At 39.4% G+C, this 20,755-nt stretch overlaps 1 protein-coding gene and 1 long non-coding RNA gene across 2 annotated transcripts in view; one reads left to right on the top strand and one right to left on the bottom strand.

Annotated features, from left to right (window-relative positions):
• Nucleotides 1–20,755, top strand: part of LOC106907048 (A disintegrin and metalloproteinase with thrombospondin motifs 8) — a 47,452-nt gene that overhangs the window by 13,171 nt on the left and 13,526 nt on the right. The window contains exons 3-6 of the mRNA XM_088011486.1: nucleotides 1,103–1,235; nucleotides 1,320–1,487; nucleotides 5,269–5,561; nucleotides 14,841–15,027. Coding sequence (XP_087867612.1) covers nucleotides 1,103–1,235; nucleotides 1,320–1,487; nucleotides 5,269–5,561; nucleotides 14,841–15,027 — 781 coding nt within the window. The remainder of the gene's footprint in view (nucleotides 1–1,102; nucleotides 1,236–1,319; nucleotides 1,488–5,268; nucleotides 5,562–14,840; nucleotides 15,028–20,755) is intronic.
• On the bottom strand, nucleotides 17,672–19,009 carry LOC148155673 (uncharacterized). Its single transcript, XR_015765015.1, has 2 exons — nucleotides 18,033–19,009; nucleotides 17,672–17,967 (listed from the first exon to the last, which is right to left on the bottom strand). It is a non-coding gene; the product is annotated as an uncharacterized LOC148155673 (long non-coding RNA).

The following is a 20,755-nucleotide window of genomic DNA, read 5'->3' as shown; positions in this document are numbered from 1 at the left end:
TATACCTTCATCTTCGTCTTCTTCAACCTGGGTCTCAGTGTTCTTTCTCACCCCAATCAGCCACAAACCATGGCAATTATGACAGCACAAGAAAATGAGCTGGTTAACTCAAGCAGAAAAGCATTGTAGGTGCTTTAGGTGGTATCAGAAGTGTGGAGAAATTCATATGATATAGATGAGGAAAATATTGGTCATCAGCCATAAGAGGAAAAATAATACAGTGATCCCTGGTTTTTCTTAGGGGTTGCGTTCCGAAAATAACCCTCGATAAGTGAAATCCGCGAAGTTGTTACCTTTAGTTTTTACAATTATTATACAGCATAATTAAATACACTACATTGAAACCAAAGAACAAAAGCTGTTCATCAATCTGGAGTCATGTCATTAAAGTGTCTCCTCCAACCTGCCCCAGAGATTCACAGCTGGATCTACGGCAGAGCGATGGATCTCATCAAGCGAGCCTCTGGTCGGGTTTTGTGCTGATTCTGGCCAGTTTTTTCCTCAGGCATTCAAAGTTTTTAGCTCTCATCTCCTGAATGGCCAATCTGTATTACTTAGATTTAAATACGTTATTGGCACACAGGTAGAGAAGGAGCTCGGAGACTGTTTAGCCAATCAGGATGCAGAACACAATGCACTGTGAAAAAAACTGCACAAAAAAGTCCGAGAAGCAGCAAGTCGGCGAAAGGTGAACTGCGTTATAGCGAGGGATCACCGTATTGTCAACTTCCTAAAATAATGGCCCGAGTTATTTTTTGCATGAAGTGATTTGTTTTTGGCAAAATGACTTAGTCCATTATTTTAGGAAGGTGACAATATGGGATATTGATATTGGAGCACATTTTCATATTAGTGCCTTCTTACTTCAGGGGCTGTGAATACTTCTGAACACTATAAGACCCAAAGCTTCGGAATACAGCGTGAATGTAAGAGATGGTGCATGAAGCCACGGTCATTTCCTAAAGAGAGAGCGTAAACAACACAACTGTTTGGGAAAAACATTTTCCTTATGAGGCAGTAAACACAATCCCAATTGTTTAGACTCGATTTTCTAATTACTTACCCTCAACTGGATCTGAATTTTTCTGCTTTATCATTGCAGGACATCTGTGGACAGAAGAGCTGTGACACTCTGGGTGTGGCAGATGTCGGGACGATGTGCGATCCCAAGAGAAGCTGCTCAGTCATTGAGGACAATGGCCTACAGGCCGCCTTCACGGCTGCTCACGAGCTCGGTGAGCCGGTCTTTATAACCACAGAGTGAAGTAGAAAAGCTGGGTTGAGATTGTTTTGATAACCTGCTGACTCTCCCCCTGCAGGCCATGTGCTGAGCATGCCCCACGACGATTCCAAGACTTGCGAGAAGCTGTTTGGAGATCTGGGAGGGCATTACCTGATGGCCCCTCTGTTTGTTAGTCTCAACAAATCGGTGCCGTGGTCTCCCTGCAGCTCTCTTTACATCACTGAGTTTTTCGACAATGGCCATGGTGAGTGATACTAAACTCCTGCCAACTTGGACATCGGGTGTGGTTTTCTTATGGGGCTGATTCAGGGGTATATTAAACAGAATGTTCTGCTCTCATGAATGATGTCTTTCCTGCTTAAACATGCCGCTTCCCCCCAAATTGCAGGTTCTGGTGATAGTTTATCTTGCACGAGCTTTCCACATCCTCTTCTCTCCCTTTTGCGTCTCAGGCTTTTTTTTCACTGAGAGCCCATCTCCAGTTCTGCCTCTCCTCTACTGTGTCATGTGTTTTGGATTGTTTATGTCCTTACTAGACCAATCGGTGAACCTTTCTTTCCACTGAGTCATGGCATGGACTCCTTCCTGTTCTCCACCTCAACAGCCAAATGCAACAGCTGGTGCTGAAAAAAAAAGTTCTTTATCCGATGGAAAACATGTCTGGTAAAAAGTCACATTGCTCTAAGTGTTCATTCTGAAATGCTAATGTGATTATCAACTTCACTCAAATGTAATAAATTTCATTTGAGGAATGATAAAATGCCTTGTTTTTTGATTAGCCAGCAAGTTCAGATTCTGAGTAGTAAGATGGCAAAGGATGATGCATCTGTAAAGGTTACAATTTATTTCAGGACATGACTTGCCCTGAATTTTTGCCTCATAGTGTCAGAGAAGCACATTTACAAGGCAAGACAAAGCAACTTTATTTATATAGCACCTTTCAGCCAGAGACAATTCAAAGTGCTTGTACAAAATAGTTAAGATAATAGTTAAAAAAATAATAAAAAAATCTATTAAAAATCAAGCAGATTAAAATAGACAAAGCAATCATAAAAAAAATTAAATACAGCGAATGAAGAGAATTAAACATTTTAAGAATAGGCAACTTCAAATAAAAAGGTTTTTAACCTTGTTTTAAATAAACTCTAGATAGGGGCAGGAAGTTCATTCCAGAGAGATGGAGCATAAAAACTAAAAGCTGCTTCACCATGTTCAGTTCTGACTCTCGGAATAATTAGTAGGTTTGACTCTGATGATCTTAAAGGTCTGACTGGTACGTCGGGCTGAAGAAGATTAGAAAAATAGTCTGGGTTTTTATTATGAAGTGCTTTGTGAACTACTAAGGAGATTTTAATTTCTATTCTTTGAGCAACTGGCAGCCAGTGCAAGGATCTCAGAACTGGACTGATGTGCTGATCTCTTTTTGTTTTAGTCGGGACTCTTGCAGCGGCATTCTGGAGAAGCTGGAGCTGTCTTATTGCTTTTTTTGATAATCCAGTAAAAATGCCACTGCAGTAATCAAGTCTACTAAAAACAAAGGCATGAACTAATTTTTCAGAATCTTTTGGGGACATGAGATGTCTGATTTTAGCACATCCAGACATTAATCTGCTCAATACAGTCAGTGAGTATTTGAACCTGACTGTAATCTCCTGGTGAAAGACTAATGTACAGCTGTGTGTCATTGGCATAGTTGTGATATTCTCTTATTATTTCACATAATTTGAATTAATGGAAGCATATAGATATTGAAAAGAGGCGGCCCTAGGATGGAACCTTGGGGAACTCCACAAATAATTTCATTCCACTTGGATTTAAAGTTGCCTATGGACACATAAGAGGTTCTGTCAGACAGGTAAGCTTTAAGCCAGCTGAGCATTATACCGGAAATACCAACCCAATATCATGATCAACTGTATCGAATGCAGCACTCAGGTCAAGTAAAACTAATATTGACATTTTATTACGGTCAGTGTTCGATGGAGGTCATTGAATACTTTCACAAGAGCAGTTTCAGTGCTGTGATGTTGATGGAAACCTGATTGATGGACATCAAAACAGTTGTTCAGGGCTAGAAAGCCATTTATCTGTTTAAAACCAATTCTTTCTAATATTTTAGCCAGAAAAGGTAAGCAGGTATTGATAGATAATTGCTTAAACTGATGAGTCTAGGTTATGCTTTTTGAGAAGTGGTTTAACTATCGCAGTCTCTAAAGCCTGAGGGAAGACTCCAGAGGAGAGCGACTTATTAATTATTTGTAAAAGATCAGGAGCAAAAACATCTGAGACCTTTAAGAACAAACTGGTAGGGATAATGCCAAGGGAGCAGGTGGATGATTTCATATGATGTAACTCAGATCTTTCTGAGTGACCAGGTTAAAGTGAGTCATCCTAGTTAAGGTCTGATTAAGGGAAAACAGTTATCTGATTCTTTGTAACAGAGAGAGAGGAATTTACTGTCTCCCATATTTTCACCATTTTGTTTATGAAAAAAGTGGCAAATTTGTCACGAGGCTCAGAGGAGAAAAATTCACGGTTAACAGGAGAAGGTGGATTTGTCAACCTGTCAACAATCAAACAAAGCACGAGAGTTGTTGATGGAGGTAGAAATGATGTTTGAAAATTAAACACTTGCATTTCTCAGTTCAACATTAAAAATTTTTAGTTTGTCTTTGTATACACCTAAGTGGGCTTGTAGTTTAGTTTTACGCCACCGACGTTCTGCTTTTCGCCACTATTCCCTTTTCTGACTGACTCATCATTTCTCCAAGGTGGTTTATGTTTCCCAGAGATTACTTTTGTAGTAACAGGAGCAATGGTGTCAATAACTTTCTCGATTTTGAAAATCAAATCGTCTATTAGATCACTCAGAGAAGTACAGGAGTGTATAGCAGTTGAAGGAAAAGCCTGAATAAATTGACCGGCAGTAGTTTCTGTAATGCATCTTTTTGAAATGACTTGTTTATAGTTATCTTTTTGAGCAGGGAGAAAACTGTCCCAAAAAGTACAAAAATGATCTGACAATGCTACATCAAGCACTACAATTGTATATATAATCAGTCCTTTAGAAATAATAAGGTCCAAAGTGTGTCCATGATTATGTGTTGGATCAGGCCATAGCTGACAAGCTCTTTACTGCCTTGATCCAATGGATTGTCGATATGAAAGTTAAAATCACCCACAATAAGAAGAAAATCAAAATCAACCAGAATTAAGGACAATAATTCAGTAAAATCATCAAAGACATTTGCACAGAATCTAGGAGGTCAGTATATAGTCAGCATAGAATGAGTTTAATTGTAAGGCAACATATTCAAAGGATAAAAAGTTTACGTAGGATATCTGCTGAATTGAACAATACTGCAACTCCACCTCCTCTTTTGTCGGTTCTGGTCTGGCTTATGAAGCTAAAATTTGGAGGACATGATTCCATTAGAATAGATGAGTGGTGATTTTGATTCAGCCAAATTTCGGTCAGGAACAAAAAATTAAGATGATGATCAATATTAAAGTCTTGAATTAAAAATGATTTTCCTGCCAGAGATCTGATGTTTAATAAAGCCAATTTTAATATGCAGCATGAATCCTTCCTTCAGATTTCTGTTTGGTTTCAACATTGGTTTAAGTAGAATAGACACTAAATTTTGCAGTCTAAAGACTTTTTTGTCTCTGCGTGATTTTACTGATTTTTGTCTGTTATTTATCAGAATTGGTATTATTGAGGGTCCCTCAAAAGTAGAAGTTGATTTCACTGTGCTGAAGTCAGGGAGATGAATCTCGCTAACTTGTATATTTTTTACAGCATTATTCTGTAATCCCTCACTTTCATGATGGGGAAGCACACACTTAGTAGGCTAAGTTGTGGAGGAGCTATGCCTATAAACAGGCTGTGTTGATGCACATAGTCAATTTTGATTCCTTAAAGTCGTTGAAATACAATAATGCAAATTACCACAGCAACACAAAAGCTGATGATCTCTACCAGCCTGAATGGAATCCAGCTCTGATGTGTCCTCTAACCGTAGGAGACTGCCTCCTGGATGTCCCGGAGAGCACCATTCCCCTGCCACCAGAGCTGCCGGGTACCGTGTACAACCTGGACCAACAGTGTCAGCAGATTTTTGGGGAGGAGTTTGTCCACTGTCCCAACACATCAGACAGCGATATTTGCAGCCAGCTTTGGTGCCGAGAGGACGGTACGGGGCAGTGTTCCACCAAGAACGGCAGCCTGACCTGGGCCGATGGCACTCCCTGCAGGTCCAATGGGACCTGTCTACATGGAGCATGCAAGATGACAGAGGAAGTGATGCAACCACTGGTATGATCATTACTTTGATGTTTGCTTTCAAAGAAATATCTTTGCAAAGGTAAAACATCAGTTTTTAATTGTTTCAGATTCAGTGCTGCACCCCCTGCCAGCATTGTCACAATAACACACAATGAGTGGCTGTGCATGTGCTCAACGCTGGAGGGCAAAAACACTATTATTTTACTTGCCATCCATAGCCGCGCTGCTGCGATGGAACAACTCGGTAAACTAAGTGAAACCTGGAGATGTTATTCATTTAGCACAGTGCCCTACAGCAAAGAAAATAAATCAGAAAAACAATTGAAGAAGTCAAAACTGCTTGTATTCTTCATTTTTTTTCTAATCTAAACTTATGTAAACTTACTTATAGAAAAAAAGTTTGTTTGGTTGAAGTGAATTCTGGTGCAGTTCAAATGCATATATGAATGTCAAGCGGACCAGAGACCAAAAGCCAGAAGCAGATTTTAGTGCAGGGTATTCTGGACAAATACAACCAAAACAAACGCACAAGTCGAGTGCTAGTGAGAAATGGCTGGTGGTCTTCAGCCAAAGACAAAAGAGAAATCATCCAACCTCTACAATTTGACGCTATTACATTTTTGTTTGGCCTCAGGCTGCACCCTTCGCCCCTCTATGAAGTGTGGACTCAGTCGAAGTGCACATAAGGTTACAAGTGTGCAAATATTTGAGAATTGAGACAGTACGCCCCTGTGTCATAACTTCAACATCCAAAATGGTGGAACTGGTCACTGTTTAACCATTTATGCTGCTAAAAAAGTACAACTACAAGAAAAATAGATTTTACATGTACAGTATAAGGATTGTTGTTTTCCTAATTTAATGCTAAGGTATTTGACTGTTCAAATGTGTTTTGTTATGACTTGTTGAATATAGAGCAAAATTTGATGTAATCACACATTCTCAGTGACACAAAAATTATTTCAGTACTTTACATTTGAAAAAAACTCATACTTTTTCCTTTTTTTGCAGCTTGCTCTGTGAGCATCGCCATATTTTCAATATGGCAAAACATACACATTAAAATGTATTATTCAATTTAAAAATCTGCGATTTAACTGATTAGAGACATGATTAAATATTCAACTGCTCCTAAAAAATCATTTCTTTTATGTGGCTAAACGTTAGTTTGGTATAAATGTGTTATATAGTGGAGCTAATGTGCTAACAAGCATCAAGTTAAGGACAAACATACAAAAATAGAAAAAAAAATCCTGATGCTACATTGTGAAAAATAAAAAGACTAATCGAACTAACACGTTCTTCTTTAAAGAAAACATGAATGTTGTGACTTTGTAGATCAAAAATGTTACAAGAAATTCATAGGCATCAATATGACATCAATTTTCTTCTCTAGCCAGAGAAGAAACCCAGGGTTTCCTCCAGTGCGCTAAAGACCTAGTGGTCCGCCAGGCTTTAAGTGCCCCCCGACTAAGTGTTGTGTCTTTTTGTTGTTTTATTAAAAAGAAAAAGAAATATATATATATATAAAAAAAAATTCCCCTCTCACCCTCCGTGGGTGGTCTCTTTCATCCTCTGAGCTCGGGTCCTCTACCAGAGGCCTGGGAGCTTGAGGGTTCTGCGCAGTATCTTGGCTGTGCCTAGAACTGCACATTTCTGGACTGAGATGTCTGATGTTGTTCCTGGGATCTGTTTGAGCCACTGCTCCAGTTTGGGGGTGACTGCCCCGAGGGCCCCGATGACCACAGGCACCACTGTGGTCTTCACCTTCCAGGCCTTCTCCAGTTCCTCTCTGAGGCCCTGGTATTTCTCCAGTTTCTCATGCTCCTTTTTCCTGATGTTGTGGTCACTTGGTATTGCTACATCCACCACAACGGCTTTCCTCTGTTCTTTATCCACCACCACAATGTCCGGTTGGTTCGCCATTACCATCTTGTCTGTCTGGATCTGGAAGTCCCATAGGATCTTAGCTTGGTCATTCTCCACCACCTTTGGGGGTGTCCCCCATTTTGACCTCGGGGCTTCCAGTAGATATTCTGCACAGATGTTCCTGTACACTATGCCCGCCACTTGGTTATGTCGTTCCATGTACGCTTTCCCTGCCAGCATCTTGCACCCTGCTGTTATGTGCTGGACTGTCTCAGAGGCCTCCTTGCACAACCTACACCTTGGGTCTTGTCTGGTGTGGTAGATCTGAGCTTCTATTGCTCTGGTGTTTAGGGCCTGTTCCTGGGCGGCCAGGATGAGGGCCTCCGTGCTGTCCTTGAGTCCAGCTTTCTCCAGCCATTGGTAGGATTTCCTGATATCAGCCACTTCAGTTATTTGTCGGTGGTACATCCCATGTAGGGGCTTGTCTTCCCATGATGGTTCCTCCAGCACCTCGTCCTCTGTTCCCCATTGCCTGAGACATTCGCTGAGCACATCGTCCGTTGAGGCTTTGTCCTTGATGTATTTATGGATCTTAGATGTTTCATCCTGGACAGTGGCTCTCACACTCACTAGTCCTCTGCCTCCTTCCTTACGGCTCGTGTACAGTCTCAGGGTGCTGGATTTGGGGTGGAACCCTCCATGCATGGTTAGTAGCTTCCGAGTCTTAACATCCGTGGCCTTCATCTCTTCCATTGGCCAGCTAATTATTCCAGCAGGGTATCTGATTACTGGTAAGGCATAGCTGTTTATTGCACGGATCTTGTTCTTGCCATTGAGCTGGCTTCTCAGGACTTGCCTTATTCGTTGGAGGTATTTGGCTGTGGCTCCTTTCCTTGTGACCTCATCGAGGTTGCCATTTGCTTGTGGTATTCCCAGGTACTTGTAGCTGTGCTCTATGTCTGCTATCGTTCCCTCTGGGAGTGAGACCCCTTCTGTGCGGACGACCTTCCCTCTCTTTGTAACCATCCGGCCACACTTCTCTAGTCCGAATGACATCCCAATGTCAGTGCTGTAGATCCTGGTGGTGTGGATCAGTGAGTCGATGTCTCGCTCGCTCTTGGCGTACAGCTTGATGTCATCCATGTAGAGGAGGTGACTGATTGTGGCCCCATTCTTAAGTCGGTATCCGTAGCCAGTCTTGTTGATGATTTGGCTGAGGGGGTTCAGGCCTATGCAGAACAGCAGTGGGGACAGAGCATCTCCTTGGTATATGCCACATTTGATGGACACTTGTGCAAGTGGTTTGCAGTTGGCTTCAAGGGTGGTTTTCCACAGCCCCATCGAGTTTGCAATGAAGGCTCTTAGAGTCCTATTGATGTTGTACATCTCTAAGCATTCAATGATCCAGGTGTGTGGCATTGAGTCATAGGCTTTCTTGTAATCAATCCAAGCGGTGCACAGGTTGGTGTGTCGGGTTTTGCAGTCTCGGGCGACTGTGTGGTCTACAAGGAGTTGGTGTTTGGCTCCTCTACTATTTATGCCGATGCCCTTCTGTGCTGTGCTCATGTATTTATCCATGTGTCCGCTTATCTTAGCCGCTATGATGCCTGACATGAGCTTCCATGTTGTAGAGAGACAGGTTATTGGCCGATAGTTGGATGGGACTGAACCCTTTGAGGGATCCTTCTGGATCAGGATTGTGCGCCCTTCAGTTAACCATTCAGGGTGAGTCCCATTCTGTAGCAGCTGGTTCAGTTGAGCTGCCAGTCGCTCATGGAGGGCAGTGAGTTTCTTTAGCCATATATATATATATATATATATATATATATATATATATATATATATATATATATATATATATATATATATATTGTCTCTTCTGCGGTGACCATTTCACTGGCAGGGCAGAATTATTCGTCAGTGATTCTTGAGTATAGGGACAAAACAGGTCCTATGGATAAAGCACCAAATCTGAATAAAATATACACAAAATATATTTTTTTCAAATATCTAACTAAACTAACCTGGGTCATGTGAGCACAACAATGTATATTTTTCTGGTGTTTGCTGAATAGTTTTTTATTTTAAACATTGTAGTCGGTGGATGATGCCTGTAAAATCCCTTGTCCAGGAGCAGAACTCAATACATTATAATAGTTTAAAACAATTAAAGGAATACTAAGATAATATATTATGACAATTAAGTATAAGTATTCATATAAATAATTATAAACGTATCAATAAACTGAATTAAAAATCATTTTTATATATTTTCCAACTCCATTGAAATTTGTCCCAAGTTTTTGTCAACACCATCAGACATAAAAAGAATGTAAAAAAATCAGGCATTATTGGGGGACACCAGACCTTCTGAGGACCCCATGACGTTGTCTTTTCTCTTCCTTTGCTAGGAGGGCTAGTTAGCTCCGGTTAGCTTATGTTATTCTTTAGTTTTTTCTTCTGTTTTATTCCTAAGTTGCTTGTCACAACCATGATGTGTCATCACCATAACTGACAATTTACAAAACTTTGATGAAATTTTGTGAAATAAAAGCTTAATTTTAGTATAATGTAAAGATTTCATGGACCTGATGAGCTACAATATGGCCTCCTTCAGAATAACATCATATAAATTGAGGTAGTTTGGCTTTTCGTCAACTCCGTCAGTTTTTGTGACTCTTTCAGTTAAATTGTTGTCAAATCTCACTTAAATGTGCAATTAATTCATTTTAATGTATTTTACATAAATTGCATTTCTTCACATGTATCAAGTTTTTCATTTTACTCACTAGTTTGTCACCACCTTCAGTTCTGTGTCAACTCCGTCAGATGGACTTTTTGTTTTAAATAATATTTCTTTTGTTTCTTGAGAAGCATGTGTCTGTGAAATGAGTAAAAATATCACTAATAGGGTATTTTAAAAATCATTTTATATTTATTTTTGTCAGATGTTGATGACAAAGTTCTGGGTCAGGTTGATTGAAAATGTAATAAAAAAAAAAACTTGCAACTGGGAGCCTGCACCTTAGCATCTTTACATTTTCTAAACATTATTTGTCATATTTGCATACATAAGGTTGAGAAATAATAAAAAAAATATGGGAAAATTAAAACCCATTTTGTCCCTATTCTCAAGAATCACTGTCCTGAAAGAAATGGGTTTATAGTTTTTCTAGTTGCTGCATTGTAGCGTGCACCAATCAGACCTGTGGTGACTCGATGTCTGAAGTTCACCTTGACGCGGATCGCTCGTATTGGCTCACCTATATGGACATTTATATCAACCCCCTGTGAGGATGAGGATCCATGTTTCTGTAGAATTGATCAAGGTAGGAATCAAGTTTAAATCCACCGTGTTTGCTCTGCTCAGGCAGCTCAATATGAACCGCAAAAGTTCACATTGAGCTGCACTCAGTGTTCACAGGAACACATTTAGAGGTTATTGGACCGGTGGTTCAGCCCGTGGAGTAGCTTTCGCGCTCACCTCGTAGTCACGCAGGACGCTGGTTTATTTTTTATCTTAGTTTACTTTTTGCAGAGACACAATGCATATCAAATTCTTTGTCTACTTAAAGTCAGGTAGAGTTGCAACCACAAACTTCTCTGAGGCAAGTATTAAAAACTCAACAGACACGAAATAGAAGAGCTACTAAAGCCACATAAATTAAATCTACCGTTTGTCCCTCTATGTCCAGCAGCAGAGATGCGCAGGGCAGCAGGTCCAGCTCATCATACAGGGCCAGTCCAATGTTGAATGAGTAAACTACAGTTACATTTGACCGAGTAGTTAAATGTAACTGTAGTTTACGAAGATGCATTTATAAACAGCTAAAACTCAAAGATTAAACTCACAGCATCAGATTGTTGCAATGGTAACAAAACAATCTAACTATGAAGATTGTTCTTTGAACTTTTACAAAGTAAAAATCTTGAATTTAAATGTTAAACAATTTATAATCTTTTCATTTTTCCATGCTGAAACCATTAAATTAAGTTTAGCAGTATTGATATTCTCTTAATTAATTTATGCCTTGGGCCGGCTCTGAATTTGATCAGCATTACATTGTTTTTAGATCGAACTGATGACTTAATTTGGATTTAACAGAAGTGCAAATAATTGATGTTTATTTAACTGTATGTTTTTATTTGTTGTTTTTCAGATTCTATAGTTGTTGATTGAAGTATTATCAGCAGTGTCTTTCAGCAACATAATTATCCAGTAATATTTTATGTTTCCTGTCAACATCTTTTAATACAAAACCCTGGTGGACCGTCTCGAAATCACCCTGAAAACATTTGTTTAAAAATGATAATGATATAGAACCAAATAGCTTTCTATTCCACTCCCACAAAATATTTAAGATATTAATTTCATAATTATGTATGATGTTTTCCCTGAAATGACTTTCTGCAAAAGAAATTCAAAATAAAAATAAATTTCTGTGCATTTAGTGACTGAGATTTTAAGAAAATACATCTTTATTCAACTGCAACTTCATTAATGTTTTAGAGTGGATATTGTACAAGAAATCTATTCCATCTTTAAGTTTTAATATCATAAAATTTGGTCTTTAACGGGGTATGAAGAGTTAAATTATGATTTTAATGATTTAATCCTCTGGCTAAGTTTTTATCCACAAATACCTCTTTCTAAAAGTCACCTCCATTTTTAAAGTGAAATAATTTTGTTTAAGAGAATGCTTAAACGTTGCAGCATCACAGAAGTCCAATCTTTATTTATATTTGAATAGCTTAATTTAAGATTTGAAAATCATCTTGCACTTGTAACATGCTTTACTTTCCTCAGTTAGTTTGTGACTATTCTTTATTTCTTCTCAGTTTATATCAAACTTTTTTATTACTAATGTGTTACTAATCAGCAATGAATTGTGGGTAATACCAGTGGTGGAGAAAGTACTCAAAAAATGTACTTAAGTAAAAGTAAAAAAGTACTAGCTTTTAAAATACTTAAGTATTAAAAGTAAAAGTACTTGCTGAATACATTACCTAATCGCTAATATCATTAAGTGAACCGATCGTATTTAATTGTAATACATCATAAATGTGCCATTTTAATGAACAATGCCACAGATTAAACATGTTTTTATTGTGTTTACTCTCTGTAACATAGTTTAGACTTAAATATGTGATTCTATGCATCATAATTTCAGGGATGGAAACATCTTGTCTCCTGTCCTAACATAGCATGAACTTCACTTTTTTTTTTTTTTTTGCCACTAGTGGCTTTTATTTTTAAAGAAATCCAACAGAAAGGGGATGGAAAGAAGGTGGGTGGGGGAGGACATGCAACCAAGGAGCCACGTAGCAGAGTTGTAGTCAAGACCAAGTCAAGACCAGCACCCCACGCTACATGACACAAAAAAATTAAGTTTTACCTTCAAAATTGCTTCACAAAATGATCTGAAAGATCCACATTCCCATAAAACACCTAGATATTAAATACTTAGAGCTGAAATAAATTTAATCAGTAAAGATCCGTCCAGAAGAATCGGATCGTTCCTGAATGTCATATCACTATATTGCACTTTGGTCACAGCGTTGTCCCATATATGCAATACCTCAGTCAACACCTCCACACAATAATTCAGCGCATGAGTGACAACGTTTTTCATCGCAGATGCAACATGTCTCAGTACAGCTAGCTTTGCTAGCATCACGTCCACAGATCTTACCTTTCTTTAAGCTTTCCTTCCAAGTGACGCTAAAAGTTGGACTAAGTCCCCACCGTCTGTGAAAGCGAAGCGCTGCTGGTTTTACATGTCGCCATATCTTATGATTTATGCAGCTATTATCAATTAGTTAGACATCTTCTCCCGCTCAGAGGAAACCACTGCGCATGTCTGGAGCTCCGCGTGCAAGTTAAGGTGGAGGCGATGGGTGACAACAGACACTAAGTCACGTTATTGCTCGGATTTTACGGCGCCACCTTAAGACCCTGAACGTCACATTTTAACGGAAAAAAAGAGCAACGCGACTTGGATGTAACGAGTAACGCGACAGTTTTGTAGAAATGTAGTGAAGTAGAAAGTACAGATACTTACTGTAAAATGTAGTGGAGTAAAAGTAGAAAGTACCCATTATTAAATCTACTTATGTAAAGTACAGATACACAAAAATTGTACGTAAATACAGTAACGAAGTACTTGTAGTTCGTTACTTCCCACCACTGGGTAATACCACTTCACCAAAGTCCACATGGATGCAAACTTAGGGTAAGAGTGGAAATAGGACCCAAAATGGGCGGGGCAAAGGAGAATGCAGAGAATATGGGACACACTACGCACTGAAGCCCTTCAACATGAATGAGCATCTGAAGGACAGAAGGGCAGAACGAGGGTGGAAGTGCAAGTATTGAACAGAGCCTTTGTCTTTTGTGAAGAAGGAAGTTGGCTCAGTGTCTTCTTCAGAGGATTTTGTGATGTTTCCTACAGTGGTTCTAGGTCCAGCGCCCTCCCAAGGGGAAAGGGTGAACAAGTTTTTCAAAAAGTTTGGTTCATTTTACTCAGGGCAGTGTGAAAGAGAACCACAGCAATTGAAAATGAAACAAATGTTGGAGTTGAATCCTCATTTGAACCAAGTCTACTGGACTATGAGGTGTGAAAATGCCCAAAGATTAGGTTACATACTAGAAAATTCCTGCAGAAATTTTAAGGGGCCTTCCAAAGTGTGCCGATCACTTCAATCCCAGCATTTTATATTTGTTCTGATAAATAGATCCATGCCAGTCTAACATGCATATATAAAGTATTGTCAAGTATATCATAAGGTTTTCCACAAAGTGAATCACCATTAAAATGCGATGGCTGGACCCGAGACGACTATAAGCGTCGCACATTTTGTTCTCAGTCATGGTTCAAAATAAAAAACCATGAAGAAAGTTGGTAATTCTTTATTTCTAAAAAAAAAAAAAAAAAATCAATTTTCATATTAAGGATTTTAATTTACACTCAAAAATTCAGAGAAGTAATAATTTTATGTAAGCAAAACATGAATAGTCACAGGAAATATGTATTTTCCCACAATGCATTGTGAGATCTGATAGGTGCCTGCCATGCAATGCATGGAGAGCAGTGACTAACTGCTCTCCATGCATTGCTATGGGCAGGCCCCAATTATATACTGTCAAATATCAGTAGGTAGTACAGTTTGAAAAACACACTCAGTTGCCACATAAAGTCTTGAAACATGGGCAGCCTCTACTAGCTGTGAGTGACACATGCGGCAAGAATGTGGGCAGACAGAGACAGGGAGCGCGTGCCACACTTCAACACAAATTTAGCCCTGAGTCTGGGCATTCTAACACACTGTGCAGCCTCAAACCCAGAAGCCCAGACTGTGGTTACGGCTGCACAGCCTTTGGCTTGGAGCTCAAACCAACCACTGTGACTTGTTCTTTTCTTTCTCTGTGTTTAACCACAGAGGGCTGTGGATGGCAGCTGGAGCTTATGGGGACCATGGCAGCAGTGCTCCAGGACCTGTGGAGGTGGGGTGGAGTTCTCCTACAGGGAGTGCACTGATCCTGTGCCTCAGAATGGCGGGAAGTACTGTGAGGGACAGAGAGTTCGATACCAGTCCTGCAACACAGAGCCTTGTGACGCCAGTGAAGGTAATATCAATTTAACTTAAAAAAGTTCACTGGACACTTTACACTAGATCTGTCTTTGTCAAACTGTGGTCCCCAGACCACAGGGGGTCCGCAGCTGCCCCCTAGTGGTTCACAAGGTACAGCATGTCAATGGCCATTTCTTTGCCATGAAGTGAGCTCAAAGTGTGACACGTACTAAAAATAACAGTGTTTAAAAATAATAGTGAATAAGTGACTTATCATTCAAAATTAGAGCTATTGAGTGGAAAGAAAACAACGCCATGCAATGCATGTCTGCAGGAATATGTTTTAGTTTTTCTGGTTGAGTTGCAGAACTTTTGTTTTGAGGACACTATTACGATACATAGCATTCCACTGGCATGCAGATCTAAGTTTGCCCGGCCTGGGGTTGTGGCTGTGCGGAGTGCGATATGGTGAGCAGCGCTGCACCTTGTGCTGACTAACTGAATCTGTAACACCTAGAATAAAATAATTATTTATGTTCTGCATACTTATGGCTGAAAGTATGCACAATCCAACCTTAACTTTTAAGTCTATTTTGCTTTAATTATGCTTCTAATTTACAATAAGGCATACAACATTATTAATGCTTACAACATAGTAAAGAACGTCTTTTTTTTATTTCAATGTGTTTTCCATCATTGCAAAGTTTAGAATCCACACTTTCAGAATCTGTAAAGAACTCAAAGTGCCCCATACAGACATGTTCATAGTTCAACGTGGCCAGTCACATTTGCAAAACAACACCACCCTTCTCATTACGATGAACCAGGAAGACAACACTGAGTCAGTGAGTTCAGAGATTAATATTTTAATGTCGGGCTGCATACTTTAAAATATTGTGCTGTAACGGGCAATTTCAATTGTAAATTGTTTCAAATTTTTCAAGTGAAGTTACATAGGATCAAATGTGATACACACCACATGTGGATCTATCCACAGTAGGACTTTTTAGTAGTTGTGTTTCCATTAACTATAAAAGTGCACAAATTAAAGCTACGAAAATAAATTCACTTATTGGAAGCAAGGCAATTAAAAAAAAATTACACATTTTTCGCTAAAATATTTTTGTGGTGGTTTTTCGGCCATATCAAAATAGATGTATTTCACAAAAACTCCAATGAAAACCCCTTTGTTCACATCACTGGTCACGTGTTCAACACCCTGATGTTACTACCAACAGAAAAGATGAAGAAGATGATGGGAAGTGGTAGGAGGATCGTAGTATCTTTTTGCAGCTGCTTCCACCAGAGCTCTCTCAGCATCACATATTTCATAAAAAGTTGTCTGTCATTCGAATGTGTTTGAAAAATGACCGGCAGATTCCCCCAAATGCCACATAAGCTGGTTGAAAGTATGAGGGGTATGTTGCTCCAACACCTGAATAAGTCGCCGATGTCTCCGTGATGGCTGATCGATGATGAGTGCTGGCAGGATGGCTGAATTATGGATATATCTTATGTACGTCCTTCACTGCCATAATTTGTAATTACTTATCACATGTACAATTTGATTTCAAGCAAAATCAAAAGTCAGAAATTCCAAAATTACAAATTTGTGGGGTTTTTTTATACAATTGGAGAATGTAGACAAAGATTTGTGCACATTTGTAATGGAAATGCAGCTCCTGACCTCCATTCATTTCAGTAATAGATGGAGGTAAAACCTAAAATTAATGCTTGGTAATGACTTAAACATTCATGTTAATGTCAGGATTTATCCCTAATCCTAACACTTACTAACTCCTCCCATGTTCCTTACAATACCGTATTTTCCGCACTATAAGGCCCACCTAAAAACCTTCAATTTCCTCAAAAGTTGACAGTGCGCCTTATATATGGACCAATATTGAACCACAACAGGTCTAGCAATCACAGTAAGCAGCCGCCGACTTCATTTTCGCCCATAGAAGAAGAAGTGCGCGGTGCATGCTGGGATAGTTGTCAGAACGCTGGTTTGTAATCTATTAATAAAGTTTGACTGACCTATCTGACCGTCTACAATCAGGTCATTTAGCACCACGTTCTCCACCAACATTCTGTGCGCGAATGGAGAAGGGTGACCATCGTCCGGCCACGACCCGGCCCAGTCGCGGAAGGCTCTCCTTGCCGACCGGAGTCGGACTGTTTTGTTGACATTCTCTTTAGTGCAGCTCCATCTAGTGGATGCATAATGTAACTCCAGCCTCTACTGCAGCGTCTATTCTATGCACCTTATAATGCGAAAATACGATAACCTTAACCAAAACTTCATTAAGACCATACCTATAAACTGTACCCCAACATCAGACTGTTTGATTCAGATGGAAGTCTTTGTGACACTGACAGTCACTTAAAAAAGGGGGTCTGTTGCATTAGGACTGACCTTTGGTCAGCATATATCAGCAGCGGTGGCCCTTACTACTACTACCAGGGCCATGCAGAGACCACTAAAGGGGCAGGTGCTCAAAAAAAAAAAAAAGGGCACATCTAACCGCATTCTAGGACAGAATATTAACAAAGCCACACAGATTTCAGAGTTTAATAGATATACAATCAAAGCTAAGAAAAATCTCTATATAGAGCATACAACTATGCATATGTAAGATATTTTATTAGTAATTTCTTTCTGCAGGTCTATTTTGTTATAGGAAAGTACTGCAATATTCGGTAACACTTTATTTGAAGGGGGGTGAATAAGACTGACATGACACTTTCATAAACATGACATAACATGTCATGAACATGAATAAGCCTTCATGAATATTTATGACTGTTGTCATAAAGCGTCATTCGGTAAATTATGACACTTTTAATACAAAGTAGATGTAGCAGCTCCCCAGCACGTGAATTAATTTTTGCGCAGTCTCGACGGGTGATTTTCATGGCTTGTTTATTTTCTTTGATGTGGATCATCAAACAGTCACCACACCCATCTCAGTCACCATAGTCACCGTGAAAACTAAACAGATACAAATATTAGAATATAAACATAAACTTACAACACAAACAACAAATAAAACGTACCTCGCTGCTTTCACCGGGGAACGCTAAACGTTAACAGTGCCAAGCACATCCGACAGTTTGTTGAAGTTATTCATTGATAGTGATTTCCCAGCTTTTATAGGGCCTGCCCTCATTTGGCTACGGCAGCCCGCGAGGTACAAAAAAAAAAAAACAACAAAAAACTTAAAGTGCAAATACAATTAAACAAAACAAAACGTAAATCACCAACAGTGGTAATCAAAACAGACAAATATTAAACAACCTGCAACATCCTTTAAATAATTTTCAATAAATAATCTACAAATTTGAATAATTTAGATAACTTAATTTAAATCGTTCACTATCCATTACACTCCCACCAATAATGCATGAACTATTACCAGAAAAATCATGCATTATTTTAAAGTTTCTCTTAAAACCATACAGATTGTTTAAAACATACTTGTCTGTGTACATTCAGTTTACAAGTCACTTTCCAATAACACCACCAATTTTTGCACCGGTCTTTCTATCACTGAACTCTTTGAGATAATATCCCTTCCTGATCTTTGTTCTCCTGTTCTCAACTTCACTCTTCTAACCAAGCCATCACTATCAACCATCGTTTCCACAACACGACCCAACAGCCACCTATTTCTTGGGAGAAAATCTTCTTTGACAATTACAACATCATTTACCTTTACATTGCGCCGAATTACATGCCACTTTTGTCTAATGGAAATATTCTGGAGGTATTCTCTCTTCCATCGACTCCAAAACTGTTCAACCAGAAACTGTACACGGCGCCAACGTTTTGAGGAATAAATATCTTCCCTCACAAATGTTCCTGCAGGAGGCAAGGCAGACTCAGATTTCATTTGAAGCAAATGGTTGGGCGTTAAAGGTTCAAGAGAACCAGGGTCATTTATTCCCTTTAATGTTAAAGGACGACTATTAATTATAGCCATGGCTTCATAAAAGAAAGTTCTTAATGAAGCGTCATCAAGTTTTCCTAAGTTTTGAGAGAATATAAAGGCTAACACATTTCTGATGGTGCGTATCTGACGCTCCCAAACACCACCAGCATGACTTGCTGATGGAGCATTAAAAATGAACTCACATTGGTTCTCTGCTAGGAAAGACTCCAGATATTTAGGATCATACTGTTTTAGCTCATTTTGGGCTCCTACAAAATTTCTTCCTTGATCGCAATATATCTGGCGAACAGCTCCCCTCAAACTAATGAAGCAACGCAGGCCATTAATAAAGGAATCTGTGGACAAATCATCCAACATTTCAATGTGAACAGCTCTTGAATAGAGGCAGGTGAACACCAACCCATACCTCTTATATTCCTTACGATTTCTTTTAACAACAAAAGGACCAAAACAGTCCATTCCACAATAAGTAAATGGTGCAGATGCCTCCAAGCGTTGCTTTGGAAGTTCAGCCATTTGCTGTTCTTCCTCTGGTCGTCTGAGCTTCCTGCATTGCACACATTTATGAATCATCTGAGCCACTAACTTGCTGCAGCCAATAATCCAAAACCCATTTGTCCTGATCTGCATTTGAGTTTGACCTCTACCTTGATGACATACCTGAGTGTGACAGTAGGACAAAATAAGATGAGTGACATGACTGTGTTTTGGCAAAATCAATGGATATTTAAAGTCTTCACCAAGCGATGAATGTTTTAATCGTCCACCAACCCGCAACAGACCATCTTCTACGAATGGATTTAGATGGAACAGAGGACTGGAACGTGGAAGGATGTCTCCTCCTTTTAACATCTTCATCTCTGAGCCAAAGGCCTGTTTTTGTACAAGTTTCACCACTGATTTAACAGCATCCTCACGTTCTTTAACACTCACCACATTTGAATAACATTTGTTTCTGTGTCCAAGTCCTTTGATTCTGGCTACTACTTTAATCAGTGTTGACCAGGATGAAAATCTAGTGAAACGTTCCAGAAAATCTTCAGTCTCATGTGTTGTTGTTACAAATGTCTGGACAGTTTTAACCTCTGGGTCACCAACTAACAGATCGGGGCAAGATTTAAGTTCCCTTTTTATCTCCCCTTTCCATAAAAATTCAGGACCTGTTAGCCAGTTAGTGGTTAAAATCTCAGAGGCACACAGCCCTCTTGACGCATGATCTGCTGGATTTTCAGTGGTGTCAACATGATCAAAACACAATGGATTTCTCCTTTGTCATTCTCCAACCTGAGGTAGGAGCATGCACCATATGCTAGGTTGCTAGCATCTGAGAAATGATGTAGTTCTGTTTTAACAATGTTTCCAAATCCTTGTGGATGATAACATCTTTGTATCATTAATCTCTCGACATCCTGAAGGCTGAACTTCCACTTCTCCCACCGTACATGCAAGTCCTCAGGCAGAGAGTCATCCCACCCAATACTTCTGCGGCACAGATCTTGTAAAATGCATTTTCCATTCATAATGAATGGTGAAAGAAATCCTAATGGATCATACAGAGAGGCTATTACTGATAAAATACCGCGGCGTGTATCAGGTTTGTCCCTCAGATCGATGTGAAAACCCAAGCAGTCAGTTTTGACATGCCATCGCATACCTAAGGTATGTTCAGTAAGCGCCAAGTCAGGCTTGAGATCAGCAGAAACCACACTGGTGGCTCTCTCAGATGGATTCACACAGCTTAGGGCTTCAGATCTGTTGGAATTAAATTTGTGGAGTCTCAAACCACCTTCTTTGCACAGTTTCTGTGAATCAGTTATTAGTTTGGTG

Source organism: Poecilia mexicana, unplaced genomic scaffold (assembly GCF_051168715.1).
Source record: "Poecilia mexicana isolate PSO_F unplaced genomic scaffold, ASM5116871v1 scaffold_13, whole genome shotgun sequence".
Lineage (NCBI taxonomy): Eukaryota > Metazoa > Chordata > Actinopteri > Cyprinodontiformes > Poeciliidae > Poecilia > Poecilia mexicana.
The sequence above is the reverse complement of the archived record's forward strand: the minus strand, read 5'-3'. Positions and strand labels throughout refer to the sequence as shown.